Here is a 22,441-nt window from a genome sequence, read left to right as displayed (position 1 = left end):
GCATTTATTGGCCATATCGGCGTTCAAGCTGCGAAAACTAATAGGTGTACTGGTCATGCGACATAAAAACGGCTTATATTTTTCGCAATTTCATAAATATTGTAGCTCTACCTACCCTATAGTGTTACAGCGCTTTCATATTCCTTTTTAAATTGGTTTTCCGAAACTTTGTATATCTCTTTGTCATGGAATGAGTGTGGATCTTTTATGAATATGAATTTGGAGGATTAACGGCCGACATCACTCCTATTTGTAATCTGTCGGATAAGTTTCTTAGCAACAATGTTATTTGTCAAAAATTGTACATGACAAATAACAATGTTGCTTAGTAAATTAGCGACAGATTACAGATAGATTGATTATATTATTGATTGATAGATAAAATAATTACGAAAATATCTCGTTGTAAACTGCGACAAATAAACACACATAGAATAACTCAAAATTTAAAAACCGCCGACACAAAAACCTCTATAAGAAAACTAGAAAAGAGCTGATAACTTTCAAACGGCTGAACCGATTTTCTTCGATTATAGCTAAGAAAACTCTCGATCAAGCCACCTTTCAAACAAAAAAAGTAAATTAAAATCGGTTCATATCAAACTTATAACACCCCTCTTTTACGGTCAGGGGTTAATAAACATAATTAGGTATACTGGTAATATACCTAATGATATGACCGACTCAGTATACAGTAGTCAGAAAACTTCTCAAGACCGTGAAAATGGGTGTGTACCTATAAATATTTGGTTATTAGACACTATTGTCCATTTTATGCGAAGCTTCGGCCGCGAAACGACTATTGTTAGAGTCTGAAAACCATCAATAACAGTGGAAGCCTTGGCACTAGGTGCTATTGAAGTGGGGTCAAGGTAGCTTCGATACGGCAGCCTGTAGTAATCTGAATTTTATTGTTTTTATACGACTGAAACCACTACTTCCCCTTTATCACTAACTAGCGACCCACTCCGGCTTCGATTTATTATTATTACAATTTTCGTACAGATCTCTATTTTTTTTTTTAATAAATATAGCCTACGTCACTCAGGAATAATGTAGCTTGCCACTTGTGAAAGAATTTTCAAAATCGTTTAGTAGTTCCAGAGATTACAACTTACAAACAAACGAACTTTACCTCTTTATAATATTAGTATAGACAAGTGTAAATTAAAAATTTTCAACACCCCCGACAAATCATTTTCAAATAAATAATTATGTAGTATATCTAGGCAACGTCCATCTTGACAACTTGACATTTGTCAATTGACACTTGAATATTATGAACCTAACGGTTATCTAACCTTCTTTTCTACAAGAAAACTAGAAAATAGCTGATAACTTTTAAACGGCTGAACCAATTTTTTTGGATTATAGCTAAGAACACTCTCGATCAAGCCACCTTTCAAACAAAAAAAAGTAAATTAAAATCGGTTCATTCGTTTAGGCGCTACGATGCCACAGACAGATACACAGATACACAGATACACAGATACACAGATACACAGATACACAGACACACAGATACACAGATACACACGTCAAACTTATAACACCCCTCTTTTTGGGTCGGGGGTTAATAAAAAAGAGGTGTTAGGCTCGGTTTCCACCTTAGCGAAGCGGAGAGGAAAATGGAGATGTGACCTGTCGAATCAGATTTTAAAAAGATGACGTGATAATTTTTTCACGTTACCTATTTAGGACTATGATTGGTCAATTGAACATATCTCTCCGCTCCGCTTGAGTGGAAACCGGGCCTAGCGCGTTTTACCCCGCTTTGATATAAAATTTTACGTTACGTTTTATGTATTGCCAGGATTTACGAGCGAGCAGAGCTTTTTCTGTTCCATGTGATTTTCTCAAGTTTTTCTTTGAATATCGATGAATAACTGGTTGGCAGTTAAGTGAAAATGCTTTATTGGCTCGGTAGTGAAAGCAAACTTATGGGTCCCAATGGTGGAAATAAATCCCCCAAGCAATTTACGGAAATGGAGCGAATAATTAATATCTTTGTTTACCGGAAAGTTATCAGGAACTTTAGCTACCAAGGTAAGAGATTCCTCCCTTATTAAATGTTATAATTCATACTAAGTAATATTATGATTTAACTAGCTGTTATTTGTTGGCATTCAGCCAGTATTATTGTGGATTGTGAAAAAAAACCGGCCAAGTGCGTGTCAGACTCGCACACCAAGGGTTCCGTACTCGGATATTTTTTCCGACATTTTGCACGATACATCAAAAAGTATCATGAATAAAAATGAATAAAAATCTGTTTTAGAATGTACAGATAGGTATAGTTATCTTACTTCGTAAATTGAAATACATTTTGTTTTTGTGATTAACAACAAATTCACGGTTATCTGATATTTACCTTTACTCGTGCCATAAGACCTACCACAAAAAAAAATGCGTTCAAGAAAAATTTAATTTACTAAATCACATATAGATGGCGCAATCCATTATTAACTTGCATATTCTACATAAAAGTGTTAGGTAAGTATACCTTGTACGATGGTAGGTACGGAACCTTTCGTGTGCGAGTCCGACTCGCACTTGACCGGTTTTTCCTTTTGCGGTTCGGAACCCTAAAAGCCACACAATAAATGCATTGGGAAAACGCATTCACATTAGTCACGTCACACCCACGAATGAAATTCCTTTCATATTATGAATGGATGAAGCTTACTCGGCCCGTTTGTTTAGTATCTTTGGATTTTTCCTTGAGGCTAAAAGCACGGTGACTCACGGCGTCCGCGTCCTTCACCTCGGCCATTTCGGCATCCAGCTTCACAAAACATGCCACATACGTATGAGTAGGTACAATATGAGATGTTCAGTGAATGAACACTAAATAAAGGCAAAATTAAAATCCTTATTTGCAACAAACATTATGAAAAGGACGGACAGGATAGGAATGATGATGGCACTATGTTTCAAACCTTCCCGCAAGTCTCAAAAACAACTGAACAAAGTTTCATCACAATCGCATGGAAATAAGAACGTATATGGTACAAACAAACAGATACATTCATTTTTATTTTCCTTAATATGCTCTACTTTCGTTAATGGGTACGATTAAAAACGAAAAAACTGACCATGCCTAATGACAAGCACGGCTTTAAGCTCAAGGTTAATTATTTAAAGTAGCAGGTCTCTGTATAATTACTATGAAACCATGCAGGGGTGATATGGACATAGGAACACTCTATTCATTCAAAAATAAATGAAAGGTCAGCTCGGCGACCTGGAAAGCCTCTACCAACCGGTACAGCTTATTGACGTCATGGATATTTACATAGTTATTCACAGGTAGATAGGTATAACGCGACTATTTCGTATGGTATGAACTACGGTTAAAATAACGTGGTAACATTAAATAACATGGTAGATGCATTTGAAGACACAAAAGTACTTAAGTACCTACTTGTAAAAGTTTAATTGAATAAAAAACATCTTTATTTATTTAACCTAAATATTATGACTTCCTTGATTTATAATATACCATCTAAGTTCGTTAAAATCAGAACTAAATTTTTAGAGATCGCATCACGTTTTGGGAAACTGCTTGGAGAAAATTTCACAGGTTAAATAAAAATTTAAGGGAAAATACTGCAAATAGCTAATTCGATCTATTTATATTAACTCATGTTTGTTAAAAGCTTGGATTAGACAGAAAGAATTCCAAGCAGGGTTTGAAATTATGAAGATAAATATGCCCCTTTATATTACCGCTATACTATCCAATAATTATTATCAAACAGATATCATCTAGCAATCATTTTTTAACTGGAATTACATATCAAAAATTACATTAGAAGCAAATAGTTTAGTAAATAAATTACACACATTTTACAATCAAGGTACTCTTCTATTTTTACCCAACTACGGCAAAGCCAAGGAAGGTTTATGATTTTATGTTCATAAAACAAGTGTAAATTAAAAAATTTCAACACCCCCGACAAATCATTTTCAAATAAATAATTATGTATATCTAGGCAACGTCCATCTTGACAGCTTGACATTTGTCCATTGACACTTGAATATTATGAACCTAAGGGTTATCTAACCTTCTTTTCTACAAGAAAACTAGAAAATAGCTGATAACTTTTAAACGGCTGAACCAATTTTTTTGGATTATAGCTAAGAACACTCTCGATCAAGCCACCTTTCAAACAAAAAAAAGTAAATTAAAATTGGTTCATTCGTTTAGGCGCTACGATGCCACAGACAGATACACAGATACACAGACACACAGATACACAGATACACAGATACACACGTCAAACTTATAACACCCCTCTTTTTGGGTCGGGGGTTAAAAATTCGTAACTAAAAACTTGCAAGCCAAATTACGAGGAGTTAACCAACTAGGTACATACTTGTACTTAGTTAATTAATCTTATGAGTGGATTATCATCTTCATCAACCTCAACTGCGTCAACTGGATGTTACTGGTAAATATTGTCGATTATACTTATCAAAGATCACTTCGCACTTCATTAAAATATAACAATCTAATAGTCTACATACATTTTACCTACGCAGATTACAATTTTTCATTTTCTGAGCATTTAATGAACTCTCTTAAAAAGTTATAAAAGGTACTGCAATTTTTCTTTAATCATTTTCATTTCCACCAAGTCGGTTCTAAAAACTAATAAGACATAAAACGCTCTCAAGAGGAAAATAACCGTAGCGACATGCACTAAGCAACAATATTTTGTTTATTTAGTCACAGTATAGAATCTCATCAAGCGCCAACAATACACGGACAATTTCCACCGGCACGAAAGTAACATTAGTTGCCTACCTACCACTTTCACCGGGCAGAACAAATCGCGATTAGCAGGCCATTTAATGTAGCGTAATGAACGTACGCAGAGCCAATATTAACATTAAAACACAAGATACACATACTCGTACGTTATTGAACAAATATTTGAATTTTACATACAACACCTTCAGATGATCATATTGTTTTAGGGTTCCACGCTTCATAAATAATTATAACTAAGAAATTCATTTTGTATGTTTGAAGCTCTGATTGCGTTTTCTCCGCTTATATGTATAAAGCCTAGCGACCGTTCACGGCTTCGCTGGACGAAAATATAAATCCTCTATATTTCCTATCCCGTGAGAATTTCAAAAATCCGGCCTCAATCTTTATCTACAATAAAAAGGGAACCTCATTGAAAAATTTTTGCTATCTAGGTCCAAGGATTTGGCTCGGCCGGCGTTGATGAGTCAGCCAGTGAATTAGGACTTTTCTTTGTATAGAGATGAAGCGGAGCGGAGATCCATTCAATACATTTTTTACTGTTTTACTAAATGTATTAGGCAATAGGCATGCGCTTAGCTCCAATCACACCTAATAGTAAGTGATGATGCAGCCTAAGGTAGAACACGGCGTCTAGAGCATGCCTGTTCACTCTTTTGAAGTGAACAATATTGACTCTGGCAGGAAAAACGGAAGCCGGAAGTGCATTCCATACACTAGATTATTGATAGATAACTCCCAATCACCATCTATCTTTCTCTATAATCTGATTGGTCGATGCACACACGTCTCCGCTCTAATGGATACTATAGAATATAGATATATGACTAGATACTTAAATAAAAATACCAATACGGACCCTTCAATCCACAATACGAAATCACTTGACCGGCTTCCTTTTAATTAAATATGTAAATATGTGGAAAACATACGTAGTAAAAGATTTGCGTTGTCACGGAAACATTCTCAAGGACAGAACACATTTCACGCCATACAAGCGTAGAGCATTGTCATGGCCATCGCGTTTGTACGTATGTCGTGTTGCTTTGTATTAGGCCTCATTAACTAATTAACTTAAGCTGTAATTAATCCGCTTTGCAAACGTGAAAGTGAAGGTATTTTTTTGTTTATTGAATTATCAATCATTATAGGCAACGTCAATGGTGACGAATAAGTAGGTAGGTAAATTAATTGGTGCTAATTTTGCTGCACACAAATTTCAAAACTTAACTAAATTGTCAGGTCTAAAGAGTTTAATATACAATCTTATGAATATCATTAAAAATATGTCAAACGACTTAAAGTTACTGAATGTATATTACTTATTCAGCTAGCTATAATACTGTTACCTTCAAAAGAAGGGTGAGCAAGGCGATTTTGATGCAGGCGCGCTTCACCTTAGGCTGCATCATCACCAACGTTTGGTGTGATTGCAAATAAACACAAGTCTGTAGTATAGTTAAAAAATACGGGTAGGCATAGACGATTTTGATGCTACTAAGACCTAGTCATGCAGAAGTTCCGTGCCAGGGCCAATGGTTTTGTGTGAAACATTTGCATTGAGAATATCGGTCAATGTGGTTTCTACAATATTAAAAAACTCAGCTGTTGAAATCTCTATCAACCAATTAGCTGGATGAAGACAAAAAGGACCAACTCTGTTACTAGTACGACAAAATTGCATGTGTTTTGAGTTTTGACTTTGACACGGCGGAAAGCATACAAAATGTGGTGTTTGCGAGGGCTAAAAAGTTCATTGGGTGTCTTCTGTCTAGTGAAGGCAAGATTTTTTGACAAGAGCCCCTCGTACACAGGCGAGGTCCTTTAGTCTAATGACTTGGCAGACAAAATAAAAATGAAACAAAATTTCTTATTAGCAAGTTCTAATGGGAGGTTTGGGTCTTAGAGACTTGAAATAAAATGCCAGATGCTAGAAAATTCCAAGCGCATTGTGAAATGTTTGCGCTCATTGCAGTAATCTGTAATTTTTAATTAGCATACAATAGAGACTTTTTTACATGATTATAATGATATTACTTACATCAGAAGTCCCAAGCAGAACCCAAGGGGTTAGAATCTGCCGAGCCGAGCCCAATGCCGAGCCGAACATTTCATTATTTTATTTTGTTTGAAAGCGGTTAATAAACCAATCTGAATGTTGATGAATCATGAATGAAATGTCACCTACGTACATAGATAAAGCAGTGCATGCTTCGCTCCACTTGTCTTCGTTTAAGGGTGCTTTTCCACTGAAGCGGATCGGAGCGGAGACGTGTATTTTCATTTTTCAACCAATTACATTATTGAGAGATAACGTGAATTTCTTTTCATGTGTTTCGGCCATCAGGTTTCTAACATTAACCTGATAGTCGAAACACATCTCTGTGCCGCCGCTTCAATGGAAAAGCGCCCTAACTCGAAACGCATCCAAAGTATTTAAAGTGAAATACATAATATGTACTTACTTATTTCGTTTGAAAAATCTACACATTAATATACAAAGAACCACTTATAATATAAATATAATTAAGATTAAAACATACACGAATTCAACCAGCTAAGCACTTTAACATAAAATAATACTTATTGCAAATTCGAGTGGCGAACAGTTTGCATTGCATCGTATTTTGCAAGGAACGCATAACAACAGTATTCGAAAGTGTGTCAAGATTGCAATAGCAAATGTATTCTCGGCGATTCACTCGCTGAAATGCATTTAATCAAAAAGTATTATGGGCTCTTCCTTATATAAATCGTAATATCACTACATAGTTGTAAGATCCTTATAAAACTTGAATCGTTTTCATTTCGTGATTTAGGTACGTAAGTAATTTTCATCATTGTTCTTTGCAGTATTTTGTCGTACTTACATACATAAAGTTTTTATAATGTTTTCTTTAAGACATCTTGCTGTTTCGAATTAAAAATACATATTGAAATAGGTTTTCAACCGGTTTCGGAAAAAAAATTATTTTGAACTAACGTTCCAAACTCCATCCTACCAACTACTCGTTAGTTATAGTATATTATGCAGAGAGATAAACTGTACAAAGCATAACTAGAATAATCATGTTATTTAAGGAAGATTCATCTGGATCATACGTATTCAGAATCAACGGTCGAGACGACACGCTTTCAAAACTGAAATATTAACAGATATTTCTTATTGGAAACATTAAAAAATCAACACGTACATGATAAACAACTAATAACTCATATTAAAAGTAAACAGAGGATGTATTTAATAACCAAATATCAAACATAACCGGACGGTAAACAGCCGGGCTATAATAAAAATGCAAATTGTCGATCATAACATTCATACCGGACTAGACTGTATTGTCTGTACTGGCGGAATGCCACCCTTTCTGCGCTTTCAAAGAGATCATGAAACAGATCCGGTCATACATCGACTCTATTGTAATGTTTTCGACAATATACAAATCTAACAATAACCAAATGTAAATAGGTTATTACTATTACCTAGCTAGTATTACCTAGCTATCTACCTAGGTAGCCATTACCTAGTCTGTATGCCAACAACACAAAGACGATTTTTTTTGTACTATTAGGATTTAACAAAGGTATAAAGGTAAGTAATTATAAACATTTGATTATTTATTATTAAAACATATTAGCACTCGGGGATAACGAACGTATCTATCCATTCTATCAGGAAAGAATTTCGGAATCGGATCAGTAGGTCCAGAGATTACCCCCACATTAAAAAAAACTTAGACCCTAACTAAGGAAGGATTTTCTATGGAAATCTAATAATAACAATATCCGGTTCTTATCGCTTTATTATAATATAGATGGTAAGACGTTATATTAGTATGTACCTACCTAGTTATGTAGCTATCAAAAATATTTGGCGAGTTTTGAACAGAAAATGCTCTAGCTAATACCTTCAATGTTCTCCTCCATTTATTTCTAACAGCCACACTCACAGACGTTCATAAAGGATCTTACTAATAAAAATTTGCACACTGGTCCCATATATAGTTTTTATAGACATTTTTGTCATACATTTTACGTACATAAATCATATATTTTTTAACCCCCGACCCAAAAAGAGGGGTGTTATAAGTTTGACGTGTGTATCTGTGTATCTGTGTATCTGTCTGTGGCATCGTAGCGCCTAAACGAATGAACCGATTTTAATTTACTTTTTTTTGTTTGAAAGGTGGCTTGATCGAGAGTGTTCTTAGCTATAATCCAAAAAAATTGGTTCAGCCGTTTAAAAGTTATCAGCTATTTTCTAGTTTTCTTGTAGAAAAGAAGGTTAGATAACCCTTAGGTTCATAATATTCAAGTGTCAATTGACAAATGTCAAGTTGTCAAGATGGACGTTGCCTAGATATACATTATTATTTATTTGAAAATGATTTGTCGGGGGTGTTGAAAATTTTTAATTTACACTTGTTATCAGTAAAGGCCTTAAATGTGCGTTTATCCGAAGTGGAAAGGATGCAAGACCATTGTTGCTGGTACAACAAAAGCATCTTTATAGTAATGTATCCGAAACTTTCTCGTGAGTAGAGGCATTTACGCAACAATCGGCGACCTATTGTTTCCGAAGCCATTCACGAAATCGCCTACATAGAGTCACGCCTTTCAGCACGCCAGGTATGAATGGCAATGAGCCGGTGATTAATGGACTATGCCTCGTGTCAATCTCCTATAAGTTTGCAGGCGTACGATAATAACTGTGACTAATCCTAAAATAGTACTGAAATCCATAATCCTGACTAATATCACCAATTTTCTTCCAATTTCAATAGGCATTGAATGGCATATATTTGGCATCTTAGGCCACATCATCCTTTCCATCAGGTGTGATAGTTGTCAAGCGTGTGACTATAGTGTATTAAACAAAAATATAAATGTGAAAGTGTGTGTGTCTATTCGTCGGTCTGTTACCTTTTCACTGATACTTTTTATCACAAAAAATGAACGCGGACGAAGTCGCAGGCATTATATTTTGAAACTGGATGATTTACAGGGGCAATTTTCTCCGGACTGATAGCCACCAACCACGACACCTCTTGACTTTCACAATTAAAATATTATATAACTATTATTTCCTTACACTAATATTATAATAATAGGCATAAGTAGAAGGATTTTTGGAACGACGTATATTATATATATTGTTATTTATTAATTGATATTTATAGCTATAGAACAATATTAAACAGTTGATTGTAATTTGTAATATTATTTATTGTACACCAGTTAGGTACATTTAACCGTGCAGATCATCATACTAAGTTATAATTGTAACATCCAAAACATAGTATTGAATACTATGTACTCATCATGTTCTACAATATATAAATGAATTGAATCAAATTGCGTTCTTTTAATCAGCAACACTGTCAAAATGCTATTTGTGTGGTCACAGTTCACAATGAGAAATGATTCGTATTATAATATGTAAAATAAAAAGTCAAATAACTAAAATGTGTTTCATCATTATCATAATCAATCCATCCCCGGCTTACTTCTGAGCTCGGTCTCCTCTCAGAATAAGTGGGGTTTAGTCATAGTCTATCACACTGGCCAAATGCTGATTGGCAGACTTACTACACTTTTGAGAACACTATAGAGAACTCTCAGGCATGCCGGTTTCCTCAGGATTTTTTAGCGTTAAAGCAAGTGATATTGAAGTGCTTAAAACGCACATAACTCCGAAAAGTTAGAGATGTATGCCTAGGATCGAACCCCCGACCTCGGTAGCCTAGTGATTAAGCCGTTTAACCACTAGGCTATTATATTATAGTAAGCTAGCCCGACGTTATGGGCATACCACATACGTCACGTAAAATGGAAATACATGAGCAGTGCATCAATCACTGTCCACACTTGTTTATCAGGTGAACTATTTTTGATTCAGATCCATACACAATGGAGTCAATTACGTAGTGTATCCTAATTTGAGTGACACGATTCTAAAAAGATTCCTATCTGTTTAAATAAACCACTCGAAATAAATATTTCGAGTAGTTTATGCGTCGGGTTTTATTCGAACTCCGAAGGATTACACTTATTACACCGCGTTTACACCAATGTCTAAAGCCTTCATTAATAGGCGTCACTCAAAAAAGCAGTACAGGTACTGTTTAAATAACATTAACGAATTATTGGAATGTCCTCCCAAAACTTACGCGAGTGATAACAACGCGTAGAGGTAGATGCATTGTTGCCATATTTTAGTAGCAAACTGTCACCACTTGGTTCTTAGTGCACCTACTGGTGATTCAACTACAAAACTCGTAAAATACTTATAGAAATTTTTTACTGGGCTCGCTATTATCTGTTAACACAAAGGACAATAATTAAGTAATTATGTCTGTAGCAATAACAATACAAGTTTATCATTTGACATGTTTTTACAGGTTTTGGCGAAAACTAGTACCTATCAGTTGTTTGTTGGTGTAAACCTGCCGTTACTTTTTCGCATCACGAATTATTGTATTCAGTAACATTGTCGCATATAAAATTGCGTAGTTCGCCGCGTTTTTGTTACTTACTCAGCTGGAGTGTCAGAAACCGTCAACATAATGAAATTGAAATATACCCAGGTAGTTATAACAGTCAATTTTGCGGAATTGCTGTTGTCTCTTTTGTAATTTGACGCGGTTTCCAGGTCTAGGTAATAACTAATAGTAGGTACATGAAATCGTGACTCGGTGAAACAAGATTGATACACACAAGCAGCCTCTCAATAGGCAGAGATCATTGAGAATGACATTTTCGATTTGATATAGGTAAGTGCATGTTATTTACTTTTACGTAATTTTGTGTTTCAAGACAATTTGTGGCAATTCTGTTGCGGAATATTCTGCCTACTTCCGCCGCGTGCATTATGACGAAGTAAATAGCTTCGTCACGATTTTACTCAACAGATACATCGGGCGCTACGAGTACCTACCTACCTTTAGTCTGTTCAAAATTGATATTTGAAACCGATAAAACTTTGAGCAAATATTCTAAAGAGCTTTTATGTTACAAACGAAATGTGTATGGTAGGCAAACGTGACTGCCCGGGCAGAGTCGACGCTATTGAAGTGCTCCAACAGCGTCCAATGTTGCAATCTAATGAAATCTTGCATTACTTTTGCAGTAGAATTGCGTCTGAAACCTAAATGCTAGCGAAAGTTTTATCAAAAAATAAACTGACAATTCATATCATATCAAAACTAGCTTTTGAGCTACTATAATAGGGTGGATTTATTTAACATAGAACTAAAAGCATCAAATATTACATTACATGAAATTATTCATTCTAGAACATGCCGCGCAAATATCAATTGCCCTGCCCGTGCAGTCAATCAAATCATGCTAAATTATAAATTTATGTTACATGTAGGTACATAAGAAAGGGTATGCGTATATATTTGATAACAGAATACTCGTATAAAATTGCTAATCTTACCTTCAAGTATGATCCATAATACTTAGTGACGTACGGGCTGTCGCACTGTGACAGCACCATAATCTCCTGCTGGATATCCTCGATTTCATCTTCGGCTTCCTCGAGGTCAATTATTTTGATGGCGACAACTTGTTGCGTCCTGTTGTCGACGCCTTTGAACACCTCGCCGAACGACCCCTTGCCGATCTTCTCTTGTTTCGTGAAGATCAGCTCGGGATCGACCTTCTGTGGAAAAAGAGAGATAATTGATTTAGAATCATATAGGTATGTATGTAAGAATTTCCCAAAGTATGAGAGGATGAACCTATAATAATTTCTGATCGCCAAAGTCGCATTCTTTGGTTAATTTTCAAATTGCCTAATTTATTTGAGATAGTTTGCTTTACTTTTCTAAAAAGATAATGATCTTTAAAGTGTGTGATAAATTGTGTGTCTGATTATCACATTTGTAGACAAAATAGAAACAAAATAAAAACCTATGTTCTCATCATAGTGATGATAATAATTCAGCTTTTCATCACAATAGAACACCTGCAAATTGCTATTGAATCTGGTATAATAATATACCTTCAATATGTTAGTAGTTATTCATCGAATTATCGCAAGGGAATACGATAAAGCTTATAATTAGTTTCGAAATTTAAATAGAGCACATATCTACTTATCGTAAACGGAAATATGGGAATATGAAATAATTTTAACCATACGAATATTTTGTGAAAGTGCCGTAACGTCACTGAAAATATGACAAAGAATCAGGTACCGTAAAAACGTGACATTGCTCCGTTTGTAGAGATCTAAGCACGGGTTTAAAACGCCTACGTGGAAAATAAAACACCGCAATATTTGGGACGTTAAGCCGTACCTAGTGTCGAGACCTCTTGGCATTTGGCTGACATTGCGGCGGAGTCAAGGCTCGGCCGAGCTACGTGACACCTTTACAAAACGACGGCCACTGCGTGAAAAATCGATTGTTATTCAAAATTTGATCTACACTGTCCTAAATTGTTTTCAACTTATTCATTTATGCGGCAGTTTACACGACGCACAGGTACTACTTCTTTGTACACATTAGGAAATACTTTGTTGTTCCGCCGAAAAGCTCGGTGAAAAATGCTTTGTTGTGCGTTATTCTTTTTCTACGTGTACTGCAATATTTAACAGAATATTCTATTTATCTGACGGAGTATTCGGCATTTTACGAGTATCTTTACGTCAAACTTTTACGTAGCCAAAGATATTAACATGAAAAAAAAACTTGTAGATATAATGACGATAATTTCAAGTGTTTGTGGAGTAATTGGTTGAAACACATACTTAAGTGTAACTTAAAAATTTATAACACCCCCGACAAGTGAAGATTACAGTAACTAGAAAAAAAGCTGATAACTTTCAAACGGCTGAATCGATTTTCTTGGATTATAGCTGAAAACACTCGCGATCCAAGCCACTTTTCAATCAAAAAAAACTAAATTAAAATTGGTTCATTAGTTTAGGAGCTACGATGCCACAGACAGATACACAGATACACACATCAAACTTATAACACCCCTCTTTTTGGGTCGGGGGTTAAAAATGATACTCAAACGAGACACGACAATACACAATGTAATGTGTTATATTAACACTTATAGGTAAGAGTATTTGTAGCCCCGAGGCACAACCGAACCGGGTACGAACGTAATGTCATTATACCCTCTTTAAATTCCGCCGGTAAAAGGCCCTGAAGGGTGATAAAATGAGACTCATCGTGAACAAAAGCGTTTATTGAGTCTGATCCGATCTCGCGGAATTTATAAAAAGGCGAGTGTATTACCACCTTTTCAAAAGTTAATATAGCCAGTATAATTAGGGTTACCAGAGCTAAGATATTCTGAGAAGATACGAGATCGTGATTCGTGCATCTTAATTAAGGGGACCTCGACGAGAAGCGAACTTAAACTGTTTTGAGTTTACTTACTTTCTCAAACTCAAAGTGCGCGCAAAACAAGTAGTCTAATCTGAAGATGCAACATGATGCACATTTATTTTGTGCGCATCATAGACTAACGATTAACAAGTGTAAATTAAAAATTTAAACACCCCCGACAAGTGAAGGTTACAGTAACTAGAAAAGAGCTGATAACTTTCAAACGGCTGAACCGATTTTCTTGGATTTTAGCTACGAACACTCTTGATCAAGCCACCTTTCAAACAAAAAAAAAACTAAATTAAAATCGGTTCATTAGTTTAGAAGCTACGATGCCACAGACAGATACACAGATACACACGTCAAACTTATAACACCCCTCTTTTTGAGTTGGGGGTTAAAAATACACAAGCCCGGCTGAGTTTGTAGGTCCAATGCGCAGTCATACGCCTCGTGTTCAAATTGGACTTCTTGTTTTGCGCGCTCTATACCTACCTATCAATAAGTAGGCAAGTTTGGTAAAAAGTTTATTGGTCAGAGTGAATAATATTTTATGTACAATCAGATTAATCTGGAATGGACTATACCACCTTGAAATTATGAAAGTTAAATATTGCACTTTGTTTTGCTGTCAACGTGAACCGAACTTTAGTTTATTTTTCTTCATTTGCTTGTTTATCTTACCATAGTTAAGCCAGAATGAACTAGTGAGGGAACTCTCGGTTTGATCCTGAATCGACGGTATGTCAAATATTCGGCTATGCTATGGTGAGGTAAAATCAAAAAAAAAAAAATAGGGCTACTTTAGAACACCTGTGTCAAATGTATTAAACATTTGAAACCTGCGACGTCGATGCCTCTACGTTATGTTAGTAGTTCCCTCACTATCGTGAACTGTGGTTATGCTTGGTAAAAATAAAAAGCACTTTTTATAACAGTTTGATATTGTGCCAAAATGCAAACTGAGCTCATCATAAAAATGTTCGTCCAAAGGGGCTGTATCCTGCACAACCCTATCTTTGTTATAGAGGTGCGCTATTGCGATTTTAATTAAAAAATGGTGGCCGCGTATAGGGGGTATCGGATAGTGGAAAAGCAAGATTAAAACCTCCTTTATAAACGTTAACGAAATTTTTAGAGCGCATAGAGAATGTCTAGTATTTTTTACGTAACAGCCTGCAAAATGCGATTTAGAGCTATTCAAATTCGCATTCATTACAAAGAGGAAATTACTTTAAAGGGAAAAATCTAACAAAAATGTACCTATTACGTAAATATATTATGATATTAGCATCATGGCACATAATATCCAACGGTTGGATAAAAGAATTTCATTGGGGATAGACTCAATTGAAACTACAAACCGAGGTTCCCGCCCAATGCCACCCCACTTCCTGGTAAGTCTAGACATACCTAACCCTATCCCACGATGATGTACCATTGAATAGAATACTAGTATTTTAGACTATAAATATTATTGACATTATTTACACTAATATTACAAAGGTGAAAGTTTGTGTGTATGTATGTGGTGTATGCAAAAAGTACTAAATGGATTTGGCTGAAATTCAGAACGGAGATAGATTATAACCTGGACTAACAGTTTTAGTCTAACACATAGGCTACTTTTTATCCCGGAAAATCAAAGACTTCCTACGGGAAAAACCCAATTCCACGTGGACGAAGTCACGGGCGTCAGTTAGTATTTTATATCTACCAGAATCTACGCTAGCACTAACACTAAGAAAGATACTAGGCACTGATCTTATTATTATTCTAACATAATCTAAATACAGCGAGCTGTGCTTCAATTTCATAAAAAGCCAAAGTTCAACACAAAACATACAATATAGAACTAGGTATTCCTTATCAAAATTCGGAAATGGAAGAAACTTTTTAGGAAAATAAATTTATGCGATAACTTGGAGAAGATAATTAAAAGTTTGTTATGTAAATCTCTGGGAGATAACTCTCCCCTAATATTGGTACTGTCGAGGGGATAAAGTGATATTTCAGTCCCAGACTACGTAACTGTGATACAATTATTGCTATCTCCCTGATTGGCTTATTTCTAAAATTGGTACTTAAGCGTATCTTGGAGTCTCAAGGCGATAAGCAAGTATTTTTGAATTTTGATCCCTATGCCGGAATTAGATGGAAGTGAATTCTTGTTCTTATATTTAAAAAGAATTTAATACACTAATCATTCGATTTCAAAAAAAATCACTGATAGATAGCCACATTATCCCCAAAGGCTACAGGCTATAAATTGTACATGTATCGCGGACGAAATCACGGGCAAAGCTATCAAAAAGTTATACTTTCTTCGGCGCGGCGCAACAATTCTTTGTGGTTTTAGTTCTATCCTTTAGTTCGTTTTCTGTTTACTTAAAATTTTCAATGTTCCATAGATTTACCATTTTTTATTGTCATCAGTCTAAACCTCCTATTAAACAGCTCCTTCACTAAACAATTTCGACAAAATATCGAACTTTTCGCCAAAACAGGAAGGTAAAATAAGTCTTCGATTTTCTTCCTTTCTATTTTAAACAGCAACCCGCCTCCTTTCAAGACGAATGGACAAGTATTTTTAAAGATTCCAACGTAGCGTCCACGCCTTCAACTAATACGTAATCTGTCTAGAAACTTGGCTCTAGTCCACGCTTGTCCTCACATACGCGTTTGCCATTCATTAGATTCTACCCTATATAGCAACCGCTCGATAAAACGGGCCTACGGAATGCGAATATCTTTTTTGCACCTATCGTAAGAATTACGTAAATGGGTTATCATTTTAACATTTCCTTTTTAGGAATTAAACATAAAAAAATACCGCAGTAACTGTTGACGGAAACAGATAAATATTAATGAGTATTTACCTACTAGTAAAGATGTTCCAAAGACATCTTGCACATTCAAAACTAATTGGGGCAGAGCACCATTATTTAAAAGTCAAACTTGCTGATGTCCGCGACTTGATCCACGTGGATTTTGGTTTTTTAGCAAGGTTCAGGTTTAGGTTCCGTAATGTCTCTCTATTTTCCGAAAAAGTATTTTATGTCCGTCCTCAAGATGCAAGCTGTGCTGAATTTCATCAAAACCGGTTCAGCAATTGAGGCATGAAAAGGTAACAAACAAACAGACAGACGGGTTACTTTTGTATTTATAATATTCGTATGTTTTATTTTTTAATTTAATAATATTAATATGCTTTTAGATCAACGTTTAATTTTAACCACTCACAATCCCATGTACCTAGGCGGTCCCATAATGAATTGGCCTAGCTATGAAATAGTCAACAAAATGAGATGAAACCAATTTTATTTTTCTATGTAATCTCCACTAATATAAACACACTTTTGACTTCTGAGAACTAACATCTCTAAACCTTCATAAAAGTGACTTCAATCTTTGTCTTCAAAATGACTAAAGACGGCCGCCTGCAACTCATCATCGTTTGAAAATTTCCTTCCTCTTAAGCCCTGCTTTAAATTTGGGAACAAATAATAGTCTGACGGGGCCAGGCCTGGACTATACGGTGGATGTTCCAGTTCCGTGAACCCGCATTCACAAACTGCAGCCTTCGGAACACCGGCAGTGTGAACGGGTGCGTTGTCGTGGAGCAACAGGACGCTTTAAGACAACTTGCCTCTGCGCTTCTCCTTAATCGTGTCTCGCAGTTTATATAGTAATGAAGCATAATATTCGCCGTTTACGATTGTATTACGTTTTTTAAATTCTACCATCAAAATCCCTTGAGAATCCCAATAGATTGTACACAAGACATTTTTGGTGGATTTTTGCACCTTTGCCTTTCTAGATAGCTTTTCACCCTTGTAACACCATTCCATTGACTCGCGCTTGCTTTCTGGATCATGATATAAGACCATAGTTTCATCACCAGTAAGTAGCCGGTCGATTACATTCTTTGGGTTTTCGTCCCAAAGACCTAAAAACTCGGTTACACAGCGCACTCGCTCCTGTCTTTGGACAGCTGAAAGAAGTTTCGGAACTCATCTTGCACTAACTTTTTTCATACGAAGATGGTCATGGATTGCACGATGGATGGTACTTTTAGAGAGCCTAAGTCTAGCTGCAATTACTCTAATCTTCAAACGGCGGTCACTTAAAACCTCCTCTTCGATTACAGCAATAGTTTCAGGAGAGAACACTTTCACCGGTCGACCGTCATGGCCGAAGCCTTCGACCGTTTCTCTCCCGAAGCGAAACTCTTTCACCCAGTTTCTTACTTTGCTATACGAGGGGAAAGACTCCTTGTACACATCATCTAATCGTTCTTTTATTTGGGCGGGAGATAAGTCTTCATTAAACAGAAACTTGTGACGCTTCGATATTCGGTTTTCGACATTTCCAAAAAACACGCGAATCTTGATGTTCAAACCACTGCTGAGCTGAGACTACGCTTTTCATGTCGATGCATTTTAGTATATAAAGTAACACGATAAACGAACTGTCCGATATAACATAACATGTATCGATATGTTGGTTAGAACTATATCAGGCCAATTCATTTTGGGACCGCCCACGTATGTACGTTCCATGCAATCGATTGATGTAGGCAGGTGTAGGTACATGAGTTCGGATGTTATGCTCTTTATGGCAATAATCACCATAAAAGCCTAACGATGAAATCGAAAGTTATTGTACCAATTACAGTAGGTACACTATACTTAATTGTCACTGCAGTCCGCCGTTTGCGGTGCAGTCTCTAGCAATTCGCGTTCCTAATAACTAGTTTTCAATGAAAGTGACGTAGTTAGCCAGTTTAAACTCTTTATTGTTCGACTCATGCAATTTCGTGATTTGTTAACTGTGGTGCAATTCGCGGATATCACAGACTAAGAGCCATAAGATCAATTTTTTACGCCTTTATAGATTACTACTTTTTTCCGCGACTTCGTCCGCGTGATATAATTTATAGCCTATATATAGCAGCTATAAACCTATAGTAGCAGTATATAGCTTCATTACACTGCCGCTATATAGGTTAGTAATATCAGTGAAATAATTTCAGAATCAGATCATTAGTTCCGGAGATTATGAATGAATGAATGAATGAATATATTTTATTGCACATCACAAAATTAGCACAAAAAATGCATACTAAGCAAAACAAATAAATGAGAGAGAAAAAAATTTATAACACCCCCGACGATCCAAAGTATCTGAGTTTTCCAAAACATCATTTTCAAATAAATAATTATGTATTTAGGCAACGTCCATCTTGACAGCTTGACATTTGTCTATTGACATAATATTATGAACCTAACGGTTATGTAACCTTCTTTTCTACAAGAAAACTAGAAAAGAGCTGATAACTCTTAAACGGCTGAACCAATTTTTTTAGATTATAGCTAAGAACACTCTCGATCAAGCCACCTTTCAAACAAAAAAAACTAAATTAAAATCGGTTCATTCGTTTAGGCGCTACGATGCCACAGACAGATACACAGATACACAGATACACAGACACACAGATACACAGATACACACGTCAAACTTATAACACCCCTCTTTTTTGGTCGGGGGTTAAAAACAAATACATATACCACGATCTTTATCTCTTTTATTGTAATTTTAATTGAATAGCCAAGTACTTAGGTTATTGCTACATAAAACATAGATAGTGTGACAAAAGCCGCATACCTTGAGCGAATATTAGAAACGCATTCGTGTCGGGTGACGCGTGCGCAGTCGACATCCGACACGCATTGCGAGACAAGGAAATAAAACTGTTATTCCTATTGTACTGTTATGAGCTCCTGTTACTTAAGTAGAAAATAGATATTTTTATATTACTTAAATAAGATAAACTTCAAAAACTGATACCAGACTTTTTCTTTTATTCATTATTTTAATATACAAAATCTATGTGTAGATAAAAAAAGACGTCCTGAACATCAATGTATACCTGAATGACTGATCAATCAACGCACAGCCTAAACCGCAGGAACATGCGCTATAATTAACAAGTGTAAATTAAAAATTTTCAACACCCCCGACAAATCATTTTCAAATAAATAATTATGTATATCTAGGCAACGTCCATCTTGACAGCTTGACATTCGTTGATTGACACTTGAATATTATGAACCTAAGGGTTATCTAACCTTCTTTTCTACAAGAAAACTAGAAAATAGCTGATAACTTTTAAACGGCTGAACCAATTTTTTTGGATTATAGCTAAGAACACTCTCGATTAAGCCACCTTTCAACCATAAAAAACTAAATTAAAATCGGTTCATTCGTTTAGGCGCTACGATGCCACAGACAGATACACAGATACACAGATACACAGATACACAGATACACAGACACACAGATACACAGATACACAGACACACAGATACACAGATACACACGTCAAACTTATAACACCCCTCTTTTTGGGTCGGGGGTTAAAAATAGAAGGTTCCTCTTACGACGCAGGCACTAATAAACCATTCTTTGAAATTCACCCTGGAGGGGTGTTCAAATTTAAACAAAAAAAAGCAAATATCTAAGCACAAGAAATAACGCCATTGAATAGATACTTTTAAATCACATAATAACTAGTTATTAAGTAAGTATATTATGATTATATTTCCCGACCGACAATAGATTAAGTAGTTTTAGTAGTAAAACGTATTTAAAATCTAATAAGTATCCAGTAATTAATAAGTATGTAATGTAAGGTTGAATGGTTTAAAAAATCCTAGGGGCGTTAATTGGCAACTTAACATGCTAGTTGAGCGAAACTCACATAATCGCGATAGGAAGTTGCGTTTTCGTATGCTAGAACATGTTATGCTAATGTCACATGTTGTACTAGTTCACGCTATTTCCGTTCTAAAAATATTATCTATTCGATCAACAATAACATTAATACCAGCTGTAATTTGGGGCTGTGTTATATATTTGAATGCTCTTCAAACTTACATAATTAGTATTTCTCTTTTCAGCGAGTCGAGCTGGAGCTGGTCTGACTGGCTGGGGCGGGACCTTTAACTGCCTTCGGTCAAACGAAGATGCATTATTACCAGACCACCCCCAGCGGCCCGGCCCATTACTTCCATGGGGCAAAGAGTAAGATGATTGGGGCCGCAAATGTCTCGCTCCCGGTCCGGACAATATAGGTCCGGCGGGACCTCGCGGGGGACCAGGGCCTCCTGGCCCAGGCCCCTGAATGTAATGGTAATGAGGTGGATTCGACACTGCAGCACCCCACATTTTCCGTAATTCACTATATCACTAATTTAACACAAAACGTAAAACATCACCTTATAACTCCGACGTAAATCGCGCACTGACAAGGCATTACACGATTTTTAATGGCTTTATCGCCCTAAAAAAAGATAATTAGCCGATTACTACCGTTTATTATTATTCGTTTGATTAGGTACCATCACGCAATCAGACCACGGGCAAGTGGCCTAGGCAACGGTTCGCCAAGAAAGACTGTTTGAAATCATGAACACTTGGAAAGCATGAACACCGGACGCGAATGAGACGCGTCAAGAATTAATTCGTCTTTGATGGACGATTGTTTCGACGAAAAAGGTCGCTAATGAATTCAAAGTTATAACGCCTTTAAAAAATATAGAAAAATCGGTCAGTACAGCCATAAAAAGTTGTACGGTCTGTTTCACCGAACGATTCATGAGCAATAACAGTCAAATGATACTGATCACGTAAAAGTAACCTGAGTATTTAGTAATATATGAATAAGTTAACCACAACTAGTGAAAAGTTCACATCACTGAATATCCAATCCAATGGTAACTTAGACGGTCACTAGTTTCCACTCGGCCGCACACCTCAGGAGAAATCTGTCCCGACAACTAATCCATAGTGATGGATGGCGTGTGAGTTACAACGCATTTGAGTGTAGACTGGTAGCGTGATGGCAGTGGTCGTTAAGCGTTCCACATCGGCCGTCCTGGCTATTGCATTATGATTTTTCGCAAGGGAGAGCGGGGGAGAGGCGAGTGCGCGGGCGGCGGGCGGCGAGCGGCGCCAGCGAACCGTGCAGCACCAGCTGCTTCGCTCCGCCGCAGCACCGCGCCGCGCCGTCGCGGTGCACGCAGACAACATCGAAAATCATAGCCAGAAAAGGTATATGGTAATCCTAAAATTGTATATGGTGGTAATATGGTATGGTTTATGAAATTTGCTCAGTGGTATTTATTTTGAATTTTCAATGATGAATGACGGACATTTAATAACTGAGTAACCAAAGGCATTCAAACGACAGATCGTGAAAGTCAACGAGACAAAGAAACAGAAAAAAATTCGCTGATCCACGAGGCGAACG

The 22,441-nt window shown here is 36.3% G+C and overlaps 1 protein-coding gene across 3 annotated transcripts in view; it reads right to left on the bottom strand.

Annotated features, from left to right (window-relative positions):
- Window positions 1–22,441, bottom strand: part of LOC123876342 (serine/threonine-protein kinase 26) — a 164,837-nt gene that overhangs the window by 94,292 nt on the left and 48,104 nt on the right. Inside the window, exons 1-2 of one of the 3 annotated variants that reach the window (XM_045922601.1) lie at window positions 21,067–22,018; window positions 12,219–12,443 (exon numbers count right to left, since the gene is read on the bottom strand). In XM_045922601.1, the coding sequence (XP_045778557.1) occupies window positions 12,219–12,443; window positions 21,067–21,357 (516 nt within the window). In that variant the 5' untranslated portion in view covers window positions 21,358–22,018. Of the gene's footprint in view, window positions 1–12,218; window positions 12,444–21,066; window positions 22,019–22,441 lie in introns of those variants that run through there. The other 2 variants (XM_045922680.1, XM_045922753.1) reach the window with 2 other exon arrangements.

The sequence above is a fragment of the Maniola jurtina genome, chromosome 1, assembly GCF_905333055.1.
Source record: "Maniola jurtina chromosome 1, ilManJurt1.1, whole genome shotgun sequence".
In the NCBI taxonomy this organism is placed as follows: Eukaryota; Metazoa; Arthropoda; class Insecta; order Lepidoptera; family Nymphalidae; genus Maniola; species Maniola jurtina.
The sequence above is the reverse complement of the archived record's forward strand: the minus strand, read 5'-3'. Positions and strand labels throughout refer to the sequence as shown.